The 21,197-nt window shown below is 42.8% G+C and overlaps 1 protein-coding gene across 1 annotated transcript in view; it reads right to left on the reverse strand.

The window, feature by feature from the left end:
- The window catches only part of KIT (KIT proto-oncogene, receptor tyrosine kinase), an 84,647-nt gene extending 77,723 nt beyond the window's left edge, over nucleotides 1-6,924 (reverse strand). Inside the window, exon 1 of the mRNA XM_081875697.1 lies at nucleotides 6,640-6,924. Within this exon, the coding sequence (XP_081731823.1) occupies nucleotides 6,640-6,703 (64 nt within the window). The 5' untranslated portion in view covers nucleotides 6,704-6,924. The remainder of the gene's footprint in view (nucleotides 1-6,639) is intronic.
- Between the last annotated feature and the right edge of the window lie 14,273 nt (nucleotides 6,925-21,197).

Consider the following 21,197-nt stretch of genomic DNA (forward strand, 5'->3'; position numbering starts at 1 on the left):
CTATAATATAATATATAATATATATTTCTATAATATTTCTATAATATGCTTGTGCATTACTGGACAACTTTCCAAGATGCAGCATGCATCTGATGAAGTGGGTCATAGCCTATGAAAGCTTACGCTGTAATAAAATCAGTCTTTAAGGTGTTACAGAAGTCTCTAGTTGTGAAACCTCATCTGCAATTCTCAACCACGTCTCATGCAGCAGGTCAGATGAAATCAAAACAGTAAGGTGGCAGCTACATTCAAAAGGTTCATGGAGGTGGCATGCATGGGTTTTTCCCAACCTCATCAGCACAGCCACCCTGCCAGGATGTTAAACAGAGAGACTGTGACTTGATCAAGGTCAGCCCGTGAAATTCATGACCAACTGGGAATTCAACGAGTCCGAAATTTCCATGGTTTGAGGGAGAAAGGAAGGCCACAGTATGCAACCTTCCAGTTAAGGTGTAAAATGGAAAGGAAAAAAACTGTATGGAAAGTTTGGAAGCCCACCCAGCCAAGGCCACAAAGATGCAAAATGTGAAAATTTTGAAGAGTTGAAGGTGTTAATAGCTCAGTTTCATAGGAAGGTTAAAGTTAGGTATTGTGCCAGTTCCCCTCTATTGAAAAGCGTGAAGCAGAACAGTAAACAAAGAAACTAAACCTAATGTAAATGTCTGTGCGATGTTTGCCTAGGTAGAGATCCATTAGGGCAGTGTGTCTCCTTCTGTATCTTCATGCTTCTCCTCCATATTAATAAATTAATCCAATGTGTCACTCAGAGCAAAAACAAACAAACGTTCTCTTCTGTGAGGCTCCAGAGAACACCCAATGCCCGAATATAGTTAAACAAAGAAACAGGAGGCAGAAATAATCACTCCAGCAACCTCTTGTCCTTTGCACACCAACGCTTAAAGAGGTGTGTTGACCTTCCAAAGAAGCTGTAAGGCCAACCCTGTAAGGCCAACCCAGGTTTTTCCTGAAGAAAAAAAGACATCCCAACAGAAATCATGAGGCACCCATCACATGTGTGTGGGGAAAACCAAGAAAAGCTCAGTTGCCTTATCTCTGGCCTAGTATTTAATCTTTGCAACAATTAAACCATTGATGTCAATAATGGAGACCATGTTTTGAGGTAGAATGTTCAGAAATGCATTAAAAATGGATGTGGCTTTCACTATTAATATGGAGGTCAACAGGTGGAAAGAGCAAGCTTACAGCAGGGTTTGTATTTGTTTAGGGGGTGATCTCCCTGGTTTAGCTCCATTTGCCTGCTTCTGCTTTTTATCCTCCTCCTTCTTGTCATCACCACCATGACAGAAAGGCAGCTCTGATTCACCCCTTAGTGGGCTGGCTGGTAGATCCCAGGGGGCAGAACGTGGAAGGAGAACTCCAGCTCACTGTTTCTCTGTGTTAATAGGACGGCACTGCTGAGATGACGGATTTAAGCAGATCAGCTTCTAGCTCATTTCACCTTAAAAACCTGCTGTCTAGTGACCCTCTTATACACAGAGACACACACACAGTACTGCCATAGGCCTGGCTTACATTTTGGGAAGACTGTGCAGCAATCTGCAGGTGCGCATGGCACAGCCACAGATATATACCCTTCCTCTCCACAGCAGTGAATACCCACACACAGTGCGAAGTGGATACTCCAAATTGGAAGGCTATGTGCACTGAAATCCAATTTGTGTGATTTCTCTTTCACACACGAACACACACAGCTACATGTGTTGTATATGGAGACTGCGACCCACTCCTCCAACCAAGAAATATATAGAACTGGTCTGTAAACATGTAAACTGGGCCAAGACTTGCACAATATGTTGCTGCACTATGCAGCCTGCCCATGTGATTGCGGGGACAGAATGTGCTGTATTAGGTGCAGCAGTTTGCCACCTGTATTCCTTTCAAGGGATAGCTGCTACTTGCTCCAGGTAAGCAGAACCTAATGATGCAAGGTTACAGCTTCTCAGAGATGTACTGATGCCTTCTTAAGAAGTACCCAGCTGATAACGGTGATTCTAAGCAATGTTTCAGGCAAGGAATCAGGACCAATCACTCCCTGTTCCTGGGTTAAGAATGCCAGCAATTCTGTCTTTCTTTTTGTGCACGTTAACAAAACTCCCTGGATCACTCTATCAGACTGATTCCATCAACTTTGCTCACAACAAACCACACCTTCTTCTGAGACATGTCCTTTGCCAGGGCAGAAGAGTAAAGATGTCACTAACATACCTCACATATTCCAGTAGCAGGCATGTACAACCTCGGGTATTAGTGTGCAACCTGATCTAATATTAAGACTTCTCTATGTTCGCATGGCACAACTTGAGATCACCCTGAAACAAAGCATCTACCTCAGCATCTTTAAGAGGTTGTTTCCAAGTAGTTTTGCTCAATCTGACTATTATAAAAGCCTAAAGTTCACCTAAAGTTCAATTCTAAAGTTCATCAGTAGCCAAAGTGGTCCCCATCAGATTTTGTGGACCACAAAAGTCACCATTTCTAAGTCATGCATCTGGAGGTCTACCCTTAATGAATAGTGCTAAGCCCAATAGAAATAAATGACACATAGATGCTAAAGTGTGTGAATTTAAGCCAATGATTTCAACAGGGCTAAAGTATTGTTTCAACTTCCTCCAATTTGTGTCCCTGGCTTTGTCTTGATTCTAATTACGCAGCTGTTGCTGCCGCACCATCCTCTGAAAGATCAGAATCTGTTCTCCCCATACCACCTGCCAATTGCAATTCAATTATAGCATTTTGCAACAATACAGCAGACACTAAGCAGTTTATCAATGGCTATTAGCCACAATAGCTCAACTCCACAGCCCTCTTACTGCAATCACTAACAAACATAGCTGAATGTGCAGTGTCCAAAGACCTTCAGGACACCAGATAGATAAGCCCATTCTCTCTCCTACTTCTAGATTCCACTACCACCAAGCACTATGTCCAATTCCTGGCTATTTATTTGCTTATTGCCATTGGGCAGTTCACATAATCCGGTACTCACAAGATGTATTGCACAAAAGCATGAGCCCTCTTCCGTTGTACTCAGCCCTGTACTCAGGTGTATAGAACACATGGAGGTTCTTCTGAGAAAATGGCAGCTAGCCCTAGATGCATGATTGGTGCCAGTTTGAATGGGGGGTCCATGCACATGAGGATACGATCTCTGATGGCCTAGAGTTCTCCTCCTTGTGGGGACAGCTCTACAAAGACATCTCCTTACAGGCATGCCTCCTTTCACATTGATGCCAATCAAATGCCAGCTGTGGATATGGTCAATACATGTACAGATATCTAGGATGTGGGGCTAACCAGGCAGCCTCTTCACATTGTTAAGCTATCATGGTTAAAAGCCATAGACTGATTCAAGCAGTCTATGGCTTTTAACTGTCTCTTGAAAGGCAGTGGCAGCTTTTGCCAGTGTAGCATTGCCAACACTTCTGCGGCACAAATTGTGGTGTGTGCTTATTTATTTATTATGATACGCTGTCTCCCACTGTTTCATCAATGGCGCTCAAGGTGGTAAACAACAATAATGTAAATACAATGCTGGGCTTGTGAAGCAATTTGCGTTACTCCTGCTGTGTGCAGTTGCTCTTGGGATCAAGCTATTAAGATTCTGCTTCATAAACTGCTGTTTGTGCGCACAGTCAATGCTACATCAAATAGCCAAGTGCACGTTTGTGGGAGTCCACTGGCAAAAGACAGGTGAGTGGTAGCTTGGTAAAGACTGGGCATGTGTCTTTTGCTGCCAAAAGCTGCAGCTGGTCACCAGGAACACCTAATAAGAAACAGGTGCAGCTGCAGCTGTTTTCAAATCACGTAAGGATTGAGGTTACCAAAGGTGCCATGCAAGCTGATTCTTATACCTCCAAGTTACTGGTTTTAAAACTGCAATGCAAACCATGTTTTACCTAGATGGCTCCATGCAAACTGACAGAACAGAGCAGAGGGATTTGTGACAAGGTCAATGCAGAACTGCAACTGGGACCAAAGGAACGAAATTACATTGCTGGGCTCCTTAATTAGCCATTGGGGAAACCCTGAATTAGGTGTGCTGGGTTAGGCCACAAAACCATCAACGTCTCTGTTGCACAGGCAAATGTAGACCCAACAAACCCATTTACATTAACCAAGAACAGATATAAACAGCTCTGGTTTCTCCTTCACTAGAAAAATGCTGGACACAGCCCTCAATCTCGTGCATTATTTCACCGCTGTACGCTATGCAACGTTCATTTCAACCGCAAAGGCACGCTGTACTGATTAGGAGATAAGTTAGCCTCAAAAACACTCGCTCCCCCATGACAGACACGATACGGAAAAACCCATCAACTTGCTTACAAAAAATAAAATGCAGAAGTTTCAAAAGTTGTTCACATAGGCAGTTTTGCAGGCATTCGGGAGTGAGAACTGTATATGGTTGCTGGAGTCTCCTCTCAGTGGCAAATTCTAATATTGCACCTGCGCAGGATGCAGCTCAGACTCCTTGTGAAATGGTATTAAAAGGGGGGGGGGGTTAAAAAGGTATTTTAAGAGCAACAAAACCATCATGTTGGAAGTCCATAGCTGCAGCCAACATAGAGCAAGTTGAGAACATTTAAGCAATTATTCCTGTGCAACCAGCACTGTAAACCACTCTATTATGCCTCTACAATTATATCCAGGGAATGCTGTGACTTCTGCATGGTGTTCCTAACACAGAGCCTTACTAATCCTAGACAAGCTTTCTATCTGCCACTACTCTATAGAGAAACTCCCCCTTCCCCAAAAAGTATCATCTCAGCACTCCTTTTTGTTGTTGTTGACTAACGTCCTGCTCCAAAACACATTTCAGTGTTCTGTATTTCAGTAAATAACACTCCTAAAAGATCACAATAGCAGATCTACAAAGTGAATGAAGGGTTGTTTCTTTATGTGTGAGACAGGCACTTCACACAGTTTGTATAACAGAATAACACACCATGCATGTGGCAATCCATGGACCTTTGCTCTGTGGATGTCCAGAGCCATCCCGCATCTCAGTTGATTTCACTCACAGATTTCAGCTGCACTGAGTTTCGGGTAGGAATGAGTGGTTGGCAAGATTTAACAACACATTTCTGCTTAGGTTTCACTGCTGTACGAATACAATTAAGGCTCTTTGAGTGGCTTCTGACATGCAACTACCAGCAACAGGTACGTCCACCAGTAGAAGGCTGAAAAACGCATGTTCACTATATAATATGTCCTTTCTATGTACCAAATGGCTCTCACTGACAGGTGCCAGCAGAGGGTGGGAATCACCTGCCAAAATCACCTTATGAGGATGGGGAAAAGGAATGATCCGGCAAACAACATGGCAGCAGTTGCCACTTTAAGACTCAGTATGTTGGCTCCCCAAAGAAACAGGTCGTTTTATATGCCATATGCAGGTTCCGCTCTCAGCACATGTTGTCTGACACTAAAAAAAAACAGCAGCAGCAATGGCAAGACAAATCTTGCGTGTGATAGTGGATACATATGACCTGCGGAGACATGGCTTGTGAGTTGGGATGAGCAAGATTCTTCAGCAATGGCTACACAACCAAGTGGTAGGGGGAATCAACACAAACTATTGCAAGTATTGGTGGGTTGGTCTGCTCTACTAACATGACGAAAATTATTTCTCAATATCAAAAGATTTGTAGAAATTACAATTTGCTTTTTATGCAATAAAAAAAAAACACCATCCTGCATTTTCAAAGCAACATTTTTCTATAAAGGGTAGTTATGCTCCGAGTAGACCCACTGAAATCAATGGGACAAAGTGGCATGATTCCAAGTCCTATGGGCTTGCTTCTGCTCTAAGGTGCACAGGATGTGACTGCGTTGTCCCATTGATTTTGCCACATAACTTGATTTTCCCTCTAGGACGGAAGTGCTCCTTGCAGAATACCCGTTTCTCCAGAGACTTTAGGACAGGATTCACTGGGGCGGTCATTTGAATCCCACTAAAACACGCTATTTGGAAAAGCTCCTTCGCAATCAATGAAACGTTGTGTTTTGTTTTGTTACCATCCCCACCCCTCAAAATATCATAACTTTAAAGTTGCGCATTTAAGTATCGCGGCTTGCAAAATAAACCTGCAGCGCCTTTCCTGACGCTTAACGCGCCTGCGGATCCGAGCGCTGGAGCCTAAGGGACGGCGCATCCCGTGATTGGCATGACTGCAAACACTGACCCACTGGCCGCCTACAACTTCAACCGGGCTCGAGATCCCTTCCCAATGGGAAGCGGGTGAAGCTGACCTCGAGCTCCAACTGCCCTTCCTCTGGGAAAAAAGAGGCCGAGCTGTTTCACCCAAACTCGCAAACCCACCCAAGCTGGTTGCCAAACAATCCCTTCTGCCTCCCACGCCCCCAATTTCCCCACTCTCCGCCTGACCCTCAGGCGTGTGCATATTCTGTGCTCCTCGATCCCCAGATCCCCGGCACGGATCTCGAGGGAGAGGCGCGAACCTAAGGACGCGCCTCCCACCCGGGCACCGTTTGTGCCTCTCCGCGCGCGCCCCTCGTTCGGCTGCCGTGCGCAACCGTCCTCTGCGCGCCAGGTGCCGCCGGTGGCTTCCCGGAACGCCGCCGTTTAAGAAGGGATCCGACCCGCTCGCTTCCCACCTGTTGATTCGCCCAGAAGAAGAGCCAGCAAAGCGACCGCCCAGAAAGCTGGGGAGCCTTCCATGGTGCCGCTGCCCGGCGTCCGATCCTCCAAGCGCAGAGGCTCTCCAGGCTGACCTTTCGGAAGAAGGGTCCCCTGCGCGCGTAAAGACACACAGAGAGAGACGCGAGCAAAGCCACCTCCGCGCGGGGAGCCCGACTCGCACTGCCTCTCGCCTCCTGCGGCCACGCCTCTGTCTCTCTCTCTCCAGCAGCCCACTGGCTCCGACAGACAATATTCCCGCGACAAACTCCAGGGGCTGGCGCGGGGTAGGGAGGGGGGGAGTTGCAATGTTGAGGGCTGAAGGGAGCCTATCAGACCTAGCAAATTACCGTGTCTCTCCGTTTTTTTTCTGGAAGCGTTCTAACGTACAGAGAGGAATCCTTTCCCTTTTCAGCTGGAAAAAATAAATAAATAAACAAACCACTCTCTCCCCTCCAAGTCTCCCAGACACTCCAAGGGAGAGGTGTTAATTAAGAAGGTAGTACTGTAGTTGTTTTATGGAAAGGGGAAGAGACAGTGCAGAAGTAGCTCTCCAACAATGAAAGCCACCATGACTTCCCTTCAAAACTCTACAAAGAAAACATTTATAACAGTTGCTGTTATGGAGTCAGCTGTTCTTTATGAGATATGTTGTGCCAAAACATGAGCCCTCTTCTGTTGTTTAGCACCCAGGTGTGCAGAACACATGAAGTTGTGCATCTCCAGAAGGGAAAAGGTCTTGATCTGCCCCAAGTTAAGCATGTTTATGTTGCATGGATTGCAATGGAAGGGCTGAAATCAGTGGACGTTAAAAGGGCTTGAGTTAGGCTAAATCACGTGCATTATGAACCATTGCTGTTATAATATTTTTACTGACGAATAGCCAATTCACACATGCACCAAATAGGCATATCAGGGCAAAATGAGGGAATGGATGCAGAGTTTGGTATGTGATATGATATAAAGATGTTTGTGTGTATGCATGTGTGACAGCTTTGAAGTGAGGGCTAGATTGTTCCACCTTAGGAAATTAATGTGAGTAACGTTGTGAATCCGGCTCATGGTTAACTATTCTCACACCACTGCACCACATTCCAGTTCTGCTTAGATTCAAACCCAATTTATGCTCTTTGGCTTGTGCTTGTTCTTACTATTGCTCCAATCACTTCCAAAGAAACAGCAAACAAGAAAAACAGGGATGGGAAACGTGTGTCCTTCCAGGTGGAGACGTGGAGGCCTTCCATAGCTTAAGAAAACAGCTCCTTTCAACAAACCGTAGTTACGATTAACCATAATTTGAAAGTTAGGATGTAACACTAAACTGTGATTAAGCTAAAATGGAAGCAGAAACTTACGGTACGCAGGCTGAGACCCTACCTGCCTGCGGACTGTCTTGCCAGAGTAGTGCATGCTCTAGTTATCTCCCGCTTGGACTACTGCAATGCGCTCTACGTGGGGCTACCTTTGAAGGTGACCCGGAAACTGCAATTAATCCAGAATGCGGCAGCTAGACTGGTGACTGGGAGTGGCCGCTGGGACCACATAACACCGGTCCTGAGAGATCTGCATTGGCTCCCAGTACGTTTCCGAGCACAATAAAAAGTGTTGGTGCTGACTTTTAAAGCCCTAAACGGCCTCGGTCCTGTATACCTGAAAGAGCGTCTCCACCCCCATCGTTCAGCCCGGACACTGAGATCCAGTGCCGAGGGCCTTCTGGCTTTATTAGAGCAGGCATTTGTCCAGAGATATCGGTGGCCCTGATAAATAATTCCATGGGGCCTAAAATATGGGGAGGCAGGAATTAACGTACACACCATGGCTCTCAGTTTTATGTATTGGGAGGAGTAGATGGGTCTCGAAAGGCTGTATCAACAATGAGAGAGCAAAGATGTATACAAAAGTCCTATCTTCATTCATAGTATAATATTCCGAAGGTAGCACATTGCTTACTGATGGAAGAATTCAAAACAACTTGCCAGAAAAAATCCATACAAAGATTGAGAGAAAGACATATTGCTGTTCATAACAATGCAGCCACTATCAGGATAAAAGAGAATTTCTCTTCCTCCCTCTTCAAGGCCATCAGATACTTGAAAGAAATTGCCAGTGGTGAGATGTTAGTTTTGTTGCTGTCCCAAACTGCAAATCTTTTTTCAAAGGTTAACGTCCTTATCCCACATAGTCTGGCAGCATCAGATGAAAGATTTGCCTTGTATGTAGAAACTGTCTGTCTCGCCATTTTTTTGCTCGTTTTCATTTTTTGACAGGGACTCTCTTTTGTCTGGTGGATCCATCCTTCTTTGCAAAGTAAAATATTGATATATTTACATCAGATAGAGTACTTCAAAACTCATTTCACATTAGGGTCAATCTCATCATACTTTTTTTTTTTTAAGAGGAGGAGAAGAAGAGGGGGATTAAAAAATTACAAAAAAATAAAATAAATGTCATGACTAGCCCACATTTTGTGGTTATTTGTCCTAGATTCTACAGAATGGATATGACTTAATCTGTTCAGAAATAAGGAAATCATTCAAAGTTCCTCCATGAGTCCAGTTGCCTGTGGTACACACATCACGATGACAGAAATATCTCCTCACAGATCTATTCATTTGGTAAGATTTTAACAAACACATTTCACTTAATTTTATTTTGCAAATTCAAGTCAGATGCAAAACAAGAAACAACACACACAAATCACCATGCAAAACATGGTGTTTTAGTGATTTTGGTTCTTTAGAGCAGGCCAGCACCACTTATGACCAACCAAGCAAAAAATGTAGAGTGGGGGGGAATCAACAAACCTCCTTTTCTTGCCTGGTTGGGAATGCAAAGGAAAAGGGTGGGGTTGTCCATCCCTTATAGGTCAATATATGGCTGGTGGCCCACCTGTGAGTTGTAACATGCCTGGTTTAAAGGACTGCAGATTTTTATTTTATTTTATGGAAGGCACGCATGACCAATCAGATTTCCAGGCCTTAAGGAATTCATTGATGCGGAAAGCGCAACTGGAAACAGACACGCTTATATTGCACACCCTCCACGTGCTCCTGTTTTCCAGGAATAGTCCAGGAATTATGGACGCTGTCCTGTCTTCTGATTTGATTCCCGGAATGTCCCTATTTCCCCTGCCAGTACCACCACCACCGAGATGGGGAAGAGGATGAGTCAGTGCTTGTTCTGAGTGGCGGCAGCGGCAACAGCAGCAGTGGCAGCTGCACTGAAGCATCCTGTTGCCTCTTGGTTGCCTCTCCTCTGCTGCCAGCCTCCTCCCTTGGGCAGCTTGTGGGTCTGAGGGACAGGCAGAGCACAGGCCTGCCCTGGGCACAAAGAAAGGGGGAGAGGACCAGAGGTCTTGCTGTTTTTAATGCTTTGCGTGCCCACATCTAACCTTGCCCCTTTCTAAAATGTATTTATTGGTGTGTGCTTTTCTTTTTGTAAATCTACCAAATAATAAAATCGAGATTAAGGGGTGTTTTCAGGACAGTGGAGGGTGTGTGTGTATGTGTGTCCCGTTGGTTTGTGGTAGTGGCAATGCTCTGGGTAGGGGGCCAAAAATGGTGTGTGTGTGTGTGTGAAGGAGGGTCAGTTGTGGGGTATGAGAAATGTCCCTATTTTCACCGGAGGAATGTCGGAGGGTATGATATCAGGTTGTAAGATCTCTTTCCTTAAGTTTTTTTCCATTGTGTACAGGGAAAACATCAAAATAAAGTACTATAACCAGAAAGCTGAGTGGTGGGGAGGGTACCGAAACTTGCTTGGGTGTGCAGCTCAGGCCTGTGAGAGCTGGGTGTGAGACTCATTCTTTCTTAGAGTCCCTCCTGAGGGGATTCTTCTGCAGAGGTCTAAAATGAGGTACAACTCACAATATGAGCCTAAAGGTAAAGGTAAAGGGACCCCTGATGGTTAGGTCCAGGCGCGGATGACTCTGGGGTTGCGGCGCTCATCTCGCTTTATTGGCCGAGGGAGCCGGCGTACAGCTTCCGGGTCATGACTAAGCCGCTTCTGACAAACAAGAGCAGCGCACGGAAATGCCGTTTACCTTCCTGCTGGAGCGGTACCTATTTATCTACTTGTACTCTGACGTGCTTTCAAACTGCTAGGTTGGCAGGAGCAGGGACCGGAGCTCACCCAGTCACGGAGATTCAAATCGCCAACCTTCTGATCGGCAATCCCTAGGCTCTGTGGTTTATGTAGGATTCTGCTACTCTTACTTATTTAAAATATTTCTACCCCACCTTTTTTGCATCTCTGAGATACCCAAGGCTGCTAACAGTCGCTGATGCTCTTGTCCTTCAAAATACAGTATACCACTAAAAGGTAAAGGGACCCCTGACCATTAGGTCCAGTCGCAGACGACTCTGGAGTTGCGGCGCTCATCTCGCTTTACTGGCCAAGGGAGCTGGCGTACAGCTTCTGGGTCATGTGGCCAGCATGACGAAGCCGCTTCTGGTGAATCAGAGCAAAACACAGTTTCATTGGTCAGATCAGATAAGTAGAATAACGGTTGGTTTACAACCGTAACAAAATTGGTCTGGGATTATGGATGTCTAGTTTTCAAAAGTCACTGACTCTGGGAAAATTTTGCATTCTATAATTTGTATTCTATACAGTAATCTAATGAAAAAGTCTGGGGTAATGATCACATCCATTTTGGATGGAGATGCAACTGTTCCAGAGCAAGACTCTGGTGTACTGGAAGGAGCCAGAATGTTACAGGATGGCTTTGTAATCAAAGAGTCGCTTATTGCATATATCAAAATGGCTCACTTATTTTAACGTTGTTTGGTTTTGCTAATTAGCTATAATGATTTGCAGTTCAAGCTAATAATTTCAGGGTTCAGAGTAGATAACTATTTTTGCAGCGTGACATCCATGTTGCATGGCATTTTAAACTATCTTGAGCAGCAGCTTAAAAGCACTTCTTTTCAATAAGTGTGTCTCTAACAAGAAAATCCTTAATAAAAAATATTTAAAAAAATAATAATAAGTGTGTCTCTAATTCCTGTGTCCAATCAAACCCGGCAGCAGTGGATTTTTCTCTCCTTTAAAAATAAAACAACATTTTGTGTGATTATGTAACCGAATACATTGCAGAAAGGTAAGACGCCATTCTGAAAAATCAGTTACTGCAAAGTTATGCCTGAGACTAGAAGCGCGCAACTCTCAGGAAATTCAGAAGTATACTTCCTTCAGCAACTGCTAAATCTATTTTCATATTTTATGTGCTTGTAAATATCAGGTGTGCAGTGGCAATGGATCAGCAGTGGGAACCATTACTTTTTTAATTTCCTGACTGTGGAGTTATTAAATGTTCAGCTTGTGTATTTCATATATACTATATTCCCCAATGGAATTTTAAAACAGCATACAAGAAGACATATCAACAATCTTTAGATTTTATGAGGACTCATTCTACAAGTTTGTTGATGGGCTGAGCTGAGCTGACTAAGTTACCCTACTCAGTGGTAAGGAGGAAGAAGTGAGACATCTTTTTCGAGGCAAGGAGGACAAACATCCCATGATACACTGACCTTTCCTCAAATCAACCTATTCTTTTCCCACTGACAAATATTAGCTTTCAAGCCATTATTATTATTATTATTATTAATTATTATTATTATTATTATTACACTTATATCCTGCCCTTCTTCCCAAAGGGGCAGCAAACATATAAATAAAAATATCAGCCAACATATAACTAAAATTATCATTAAACACATTCTAAAACAGTTTAAAACCATCACATTCTCTCTTCCAATGATTTCACAGCCACCAGGAATTGTGGGTGGTATTCTTACTCAAATTTAGACCCATTGAAAGTCATGAACAAGACTAAGTTAGGTTCATTAAATTCAATGGGTCTACTTTGAGCAAAAGTGTGGGGTTTTTTAAATAGCCGATAAATGCCTGGGTAAAGAATATTATTAAATTCCTCCCAGAAGTCAGTAATAAGGGGGACAACTCCACCTCATCAGAGAGGGCATTCCACCAATGGAGAACTGCCGCTGAGAAGGCCTTGTCACAGGTCAACACCAACTGGGGAGTCCCCAGTGGCAGAACCACCAACAAGGCCTCACCTGCAGATCGTTAGCTTTAGTTCAGTTGGTAGAGCATGAGACTCTTAATCCCAGGGTCATGGGTTTGAGCCCCATGTTGGGCAAGAGATTCCTTCATTGCAGGGGGTTGGACTACATGACCCTCATGATCCCTTTCAACTCTGCATTTCTATGATGGTTGATACTGGAATAGTCACTCTTTTAGGTACTTGAGTTGCTCCATAAGGACACCATAGTCAATAGTGTCAAAAGATGCTGAAAGGTCATGGAGGACCAGCAAGGTCACACTCTCCCTGTCCCTTCCCCATTAAAGTAGGGGTAGTCCTTCCTTCCTTCCTTCCTCCCTTCCTTCCTTCCTTCCTTCCTTCCTTCCTTGTCAGTGATGGTGCTATAATAACAGCCACAATCACGATAGAAAGAGCAACTCAACTGAGAATGAAGTTCTGAGTGAAACTCTGACACCAGAACAAGACTCTCCACTTTTCTTGGATTCTGAATAGTTTAAAATCACGCTAAGGCGTTTTAAACTATCCTAGCAACACCTAGAGTCCGGTCTTACAAAATCCATTCCAAAAGACTTTCAGGTACCATGCAAATTTGGATGCTAACATCATTGTCTCTTGCTATGTCAGAGTTTTAGGTAATGTTCCACAGACATTATTGTGCCTTGTGATCCCTGGGAAGAGATAAGAAGACCCAGCAGCTGCTACTTGATACCATCAACCCTGAGGTGCTGTTGACAATTGTTGGGAATGGTAAACAAACCCTACTGTCCTTTCAGGTGTGGCCTTTTTCTTTAGTCTTTGAAAGGGCTCTGAAAGCACTCTGAGCTTTCACAAGACATCAACACTGGATATTTCCCTTTTTCTTCCATCTGAGCTGTCTAAAGAAATTATATTCTTTAAGAAATCCCAGTGCTTTTCCCCACCCTGCATAACTGTGCTCTGTTAATTTTTTTATTCCGTGCGCTGCTCTGGTTCACCAGAAGTGGCTTAGTCATGCTGGCCACATGACCCGGAAGCTGTACGCCGGCTCCCTCAGCCAATAAAGCGAGATGAGCGCCGCAACTCCAGAGTCAGCCACGACTGGACCTAATGGTCAGGGGTCCCTTTACCTTCACCTAATTTTGTTATAATGGACATGTTCCTTTGTTTGATTTGAATTTTCTTTGGTAAATACCAAACTGAGCAGCCATGGGATAAAAAATACAAATCCTCTCATGGATTTGCTATGTTCTTCTTCTGAGGCCCTATTTATTTACTTCATTAGTTGTATCCCACCTTGATGGTGAATTTCATAGCCACTTTGGACCCTGGTCTCCCAGGTCTCGTTGAACCATTTTGGTCTAGGGGCAATAGCTGTGGCGGAGTAGTTAGCCACAATGATCTGCATCCCCAAACAATGAGATGGGCTGCAAGAACTACAACCAAGTGATGGTGCCCTGACCTCACTGCTGCCCTCCCCCAGCCCAGCCCCAACCAGGAAAACAGCAGTGTCGCTGATGTCCACACACAAACACTGCTGCTCCAAATGGAGATACAAAAGCAAAAGCCTTGTTAGTCCCATAAACCCTCCCTTTAATGTGTGCCTGAACTCCTCACTCTGACTCCGAGATGCTAGCCAAGGGCTCTTTTAACTTTCTACCCACCAGGGCTTCTTATTTCTCTTTGTCTGAGTTTGACACAGGCCAGCTTTTATCCATCAAAAGATAATAATATCATCGCCAGGGCAGCATTTCTTAACCTGAAGCACCACTTTAGCTAATGGGGCCTGCTGCCACGCCGCTGGAGCACAATTTCTATTCTCATCCTGAAGCAAAGTTCTTGACCCGAGGTACTATTTCTGGGTTAGCGGAGTCTGTAACCTGAAGCGTATGTAACCTGAGGTACCACTGTATTAGGCATTTGGGAGACAGAGGAGAATTATCAGTCATTTGCTTATGATCACTGTGGTAGACATTTCTTTATTCACTGAGAAAATGCTATTTTCCTTTTTAAAAAATTTCAGTCTGCCTTTCCTGCTTCGTGCTTCTGTAAGCCGTTACAATGAATAATGATTTCATAATCATCCCCGATCCAGTCCTTTTGAGGGTTCATGTGATTCTGACTACTGAGGAAATTAAAGACTAAGAAGGAGCTTGTCAACAGAGTTGGCTTCTCTTCCTTCACCACCAGCCTGAGGAAATCTAGATCTCTTGTGAAGATTTCAGTCATATTGTCACATAGAGAGTTCTTTAATACCAAAGAGTTTTGTTTTTTCTGATCTGTCGCCACAAGCCGGAATGTCTTTTCTTGTTGTGGGAGAAAATAGATTGTGAAAATTAGGCTTGGCGCCCATACTTACAACCCATAACTGACTGAGAGCTGATGTAGCATACCGGCTAAGAGAGAGAACTTTGAATCATGAAGTTCCCAGTTCAAATCCTGCCACTGCCATGACGTCACTAGGCAGCCTTAAGCAAGCCATCTCCTGGCCTTAGTTTCTTCTCACAACTCTTCTGTAGGTGAGATAATAGTAGTGATTTGTCTTACAGCAGAGGTGGGGACTTGAATCAAGCTAGTGAGCCACTTGCCAATCATCCAATGTAACTATGAAGTATCACCATGACCCAGTCTGCAAAGGAGAACAGTTCCTTTGCCCATGGGGTTTGATTTCACAATGTGCCAGCCAAGGAAGTACTTCCTTTTTAGACTGATCCCAGCAAGCTTTACTAACAGACCCTATTTTCAATGGACAGTCCCAGATCCTGGAATGTCCTGCTTTTCCTTAGGATATCCCTATTTTCATCAGAGAAATGTTAGACGGTATGGAGTTATGTGGGGACGCGGGTGGCGCTGTGGGTTAAACCACAGAGCCTAGTACTTGCCGATCAGAAGGTCGGTAGTTCAAATCCCCGTGACGGGGTGAACTCCCGTTGCTCGGTCCCTTCTCCTGCCCACCTAGCAGTTCAAAAGCACATCAAAGTGCAAGTAGATAAATAGGCACCGCTCTGGTGGGAAGGTAAACGGCGTTTCCGTGCGCTGCTCTGGTTCGCCAGAAGTGGCTTAGTCATGCTGGCCACATGACCTGAAAGCTGTACACCGGCTCCCTCGGCCAATAAAGCGAGATGAGGACCGCAACCCCAGAGTCGTCCGTGACTGGACCTAACGGTCAGGGGTCCCTTTACCTTATGGAGTTATGCAACCCCTGAGCCATGGAGATCAGTAAACTTTTCCAACACAAATGTTGAGCTCAAAGCGGCTGCTAATACAGTGGTACCTTTGGTTATGTATAGTGGTACCTCAGGTTAAGAACTTAATTTGTTCTGGAGGTCTGTTCTTAACCTGAAACTGTTCTTTTTTTAAAAAAAAAATTTTTATTAATTTTACAGAATAAGAAAAAGAACAAAAAAAAATAAAATACAAGAGTTTCATAAATCATATTTCTTTTACAGAATCTTTTGGACTTCCCCACATCTTCCCGAATCTGCATTATTTGTAATACCAACTTCAGCATTTTGTTATCTTATTTCGTCACTTATTGTATCTTTCATTTTGTCATGTTACCCATTTCAATATATTTGTAACCCAATGTTCATAATACAAAGTCTTCAGCTATTTATTATCTTATTTCATTACTTATTGTATCTTTCAATTCATCATGTTACCAAAGTCAAAGTTATTATAACCATGATCTTATGTATTGTGATTAAAACATAATGCAATAAAAATTTTTCTTAATTTCACCTCTATCTTCTTGTGCCTTAGTTTTCATTTCACCTGATTACCATTGCTGGGGCTAATATTTCCTAAAAAGTGCATTTTCTTAACATTCATACAACTTATAATATTTTTGCAAATAGTCCTTAAATTTTTTCCAGTCCTCTTCCATTGTTTCTTCTCCCAAGTCTCGGATTCTGCCAGTCATTTCAGCCAGTTCCATATAGTCCATCAACTGCGTCTGCCATTCCTCCAGTGTGGGTAAATCTTGTGTCTTCCAACACTTTGCGATGAGAATTCTTGCTGCTGTTGTAGCATACATAAAAAAGGTTCTATCCTTCTTTAACACATTCTGGTCTACAATGCCCAGAAGGAAGGCCTCCGGTTTCTTAGGCAAGGTATATCTGTATACCGTTTTTAACTCATTATATATCATTTCCCAAAAGGCCTTCACTTTCGGACATGTCCACCAGAGATGAAAGAACGTCCCTTCCGCCTCTTTACACTTCCAACACTTATTATCAGACAGGTGATATATCTTAGCAAGCTTGACTGGGGTCATGTACCACCGGTATATCATTTTCATAATATTTTCTTTCAGGGCACTACATGCCGTGAATTTCAATCCGGTGGTCCATAGCCTTTCCCAGTCCTCAAACATAATGTTATGTCCAATATCCTGTGCCCACTTTATCATGGCGGATTTGACTGTCTCATCCTGTGTATTCCATTTAAGCAGCAAGTTATACATTCTTGAAAGTAATTTGTCTTTAGGTTCTAACAATTCTGTCTCTAATTTCGATTTTTCCACCTGAAACCCAACCTTTTTATCTGTTTTGAAAATTTCCCGAATTTGAGCATAATGCAACCAATCTCGCACCTTGCTTTTTACACTTTCAAAACTCTGCAGCTTCCAATTGTCACCATCTTTTTCAATTAATTCCCAATATTTTGGCCAGTAGGCCTCCATGTTGAGTCTCTTACGTGCCTTGGCCTCCGCCGGTGAAAGCCACCTTGGTGTTTTGCTCTCCAATAAGTCTTTATATTTTGTCCAGACCATAAAAATTGCTCTTCTAACAATATGGTTTTTGAACATTTTATGAACTTTAACCTTGTCATACCACAAATACGCATGCCACCCAAAAGCATTATCAAACCCTTCCAGATCTAGGACATCGGTGTTCTCTAACAAAAACCAATCTTTCATCCAGCAGAAGGCTGTAGATTCATAATATAACCTCAAGTCTGGCAGGGCAAATCCCCCCCTTTCTTTCGCATCTGTTAGTATTTTAAACTTAATTCGGGGCTTTTTGCCCTGCCAAACGAACTTAGAGATATCCTTCTGCCACTTTCCAAAACATACCACTTTGTCCACAATCTGCAGGGTCTGAAACAAGAATAACATTTTCGGCAAAACATTCATCTTTATAGCTGCTATTCGGCCTAACAAGAAAAGTTTTAGTCTTGTCCAAATTTCCAAATCCCTTTTAATTTCTGACCAACATTTCTCATAGTTGTCCTTAAACAAATTCAAGTTTTTAGAAGTCAGGTACACCCCTAGGTATTTTACCTTTTTAACCACATTTAATCCTGTCTCTTTCAAAAACTCATCTGCTTCTGTAGACGTTAGGTTCTTTGCTAAGACCTTAGTCTTTTGCTTATTCAACTTAAATCCCGCCACCCGACCATAATCAGAAATTAAATCCAAAACTCTTTTTGTGCTAGGAACTGGCTCCTGTAATGTTAATACCAAATCATCTGCAAATGCTTTCAATTTATATTGTTTTACTCCAACCTCAATGCCCCGAACTGACCGGTCCCTTCTAATCATGTTCAAAAGCACCTCCAGGACCGAGATAAACAATAATGGGGATAGAGGGCACCCTTGTCGTGTCCCTTTTTCAATATTGAATTCCTCCGTCACCACATTGTTTACTATCAATTTAGCTTTTTGATCTGAATATATTGCTTCTATACCATTTTCAAACCCCCGTCCCACTCCCATCCCTTCCAAATTTTTCTTCATGAACATCCAAGAAATGTTGTCAAAGGCTTTCTCCGCATCAATAAAAATTAACACCGCTCTAGTGTTAATATTTGTTTGTAAGAGTTCCAAAATGTCAATAATGTTTCTCGTGTTGTCAAACAAATGCCTACCCGGGAGAAAGCCTGCTTGGTCTTTATGAATCACTTCGTTCAATACTTTTTTAAATCTATTAGCCAAAATATCTGCAAAAATTTTGTAATCCACATTTAGGAGTGAGATGGGACGGTAGTTCTTAAGTTGAGTCTTTTCAGTTTCTGTTTTAGGAATCAATGTGATGAAAGCTTCTTTCCACGTTTCTGGTGCCTTCTTACCCTCCATGATCTGGTTACATACCTCCATCAAGGGTTGTATCAAATAGTCCTTCAAAACCTTATAATATTTGGAGGTAAGTCCATCAGGGCCTGGAGATTTGCCTAGTTGGAGGTTCTGTATGGCACTCTCGATTTCCTGCTGTGAAACTTTAACATTCAGGATTGTTCTCATTTCCTGGGAAATTTTTTGTAATCCGTTAGTTTTAATAAATTGATCCATCTCAGATTCTTTCTGCGGCCCTTGTGCATAAAGATCTTTGAAATATCTCTGGAAACATTTCCTAATTTCTTCGGGCTTCTGAACCATTCTCCCTTCAATCTCTAGATTTGTGACTGTATTTAGTTTTTGTCTTTTTTTCAACTGCCATGCTAGCAGCTTCCCACACTTGTTAGCTGATTCGAAAGATCTTTGTCTCATTTGTTTAATTTTCCACTCCACTTCTTGGTTTATCAGTTTCATGTATTGGGCCTGGAAAAATTTCACTTCTCTCAGCACTTCCTTAGACTTGGGCCTGGATCTTAATTTCCTTTCACCTTCACTTATTCTCTCCAGTATCTTCTGCTTCTTCTCATTCCAGAGTCTTTTCTTTACGGTGTTTTGTTGTATTAGAAACCCTCTCATGACCGCTTTACTTGCGTCCCAGATTGTTCTTTTTTCCACCGTAGTGTTTAGATTTATCTCAAAGTAGTCTTTCAAAGTTTTTTGGGCCTTCTTCACAATCTCCTGATCTCTAAATAAAGTGTCATTCATTTTCCATCGGAAGGATCCGGTTATGTTTAGTCTCAATTCCATTTTCAAAGCATTATGGTCGGAGCAAGTTTTTGGGCAAATTTCCACTTTTCTAGTTTTAGGTGCCAGTCCTTTAGTTGTCCATATTTGGTCGATTCGTGTCCATGACAGATGAGCTTCAGAAAAGAAAGTTCCTTCTTTTCCTAGGGGGTTCTTGACTCTCCATATATCAATCAAATCCATATTGTCTGTCATTTCAAAGAAAGTTTTAGGTAGTCTGCCTTCTTTTGTTATATTTGCACTCTGCGACTTATCCATATTTACAGAGACAACCCCATTCATATCTCCCAACATAATAATGTTGTTATAGTCTAGATAGTCCAGTAAAGTCTCATGCAGCTTCTTAAAAAATTCCGATTTTCCATCATTTGGTGCGTAGATTCCTAATATCAAAATTTTTTCTCCATGTGTATAAATTTCAATAGCCAAGATTCTGCCTTGTTCATCTTTAAATAGAAATTTCGGTGACAGGCTCTCCTTTGCATATATCACTACTCCTCTTTTCTTAACTCTGTCCGAAGAAATAAATTCTTGGCCTAGCCTTTTGTTAATTAGCACTTTCCGATGGAGCCTTGTCACATGTGTTTCTTGCAGGCAAATAATGTCCAATTGTTCTTTCTTCAAAATGTGAAATACTTTCCTTCTTTTTTCTGGAGAATTTCCGCCATTTATATTCCAGCTAAGAAGTTGCAGAGACATCCTGAATCAGTTTATAGGCCTTACAATGGGGTGTCTAGGTCCCCCATTCCCGGCGGTGGCAGTGATGGTCCAGCTCCAGGCTGTTTGGTTTCTGGTAGTGGAGGTGGCCAAGACGCAACTGCTCCTTTCTGGAGGTCTTCCCCGTTGTCGTGAAGAAACTTCTGCTGGTCCTCTGGTGTTCTGATTCTTATTTTCCTTCCTTTATAACTAAATGATAGTCCTTGCGGGAACTCCCACCTATAAGGGATTGTGTTGTTTCTCAACAGCTTTGCCAGTTCTATATATGAGGCTCTAAGATCCAATAACAATTTGGGTATATCTCTGTAAATTTCAGCCTTTTTGCCTTCTATCTCTAGAGATTTTTTGAAATGTAGGCCTAGTATTTTGTCTCTTTCTTCTCTTGATCTCAAAATAACCAAACAGTCTCTGGACTTGTCTTTCTTCACCGATCTGCCCAGTCTAAATGCAGTCACAATTTTAAAGTCTTTATCCTCTTCTATTCCCCAAAATTTGGAGAATAAAAGTGTCAAAAATCCCTCCAAGTTGCCTTCCTCCAATTCTGGGACAGCTTTCAACCTAAGGTTATTCTCCTTGTTTCTCAATTCCACCATCGACAGGTAGGCCTGTTGTTCCCCTACCTGTCTTTGCAGAGGCTTGATTTCACCTTTAATCTCATCAACTTTTTTACTTGCTTGCTCCGCTTTTTGATAGGCTTCCACAGCTAATTTATGATTTTCAGCTGTAGCTCCTTGTAAATTCTCAATTGCCTGTGTATTCTGAGAAACCTTTTCAGATAATGCACCAATAGTAGATGTTGCTTGGTCTATTTTTAATGATTGATTGTCCACTTTTTGATTTAGAATTGCTAATTGTTCTAAAATTTGTTTCAAAACTGTGTCAGATCCTCCTGTTGCCATGTCCTCTTCAGCAGG

This window comes from Podarcis erhardii (genome assembly GCF_964252035.2).
Source record: "Podarcis erhardii genome assembly, chromosome: 9".
NCBI classification, from domain to species: Eukaryota; Metazoa; Chordata; class Lepidosauria; order Squamata; family Lacertidae; genus Podarcis; species Podarcis erhardii.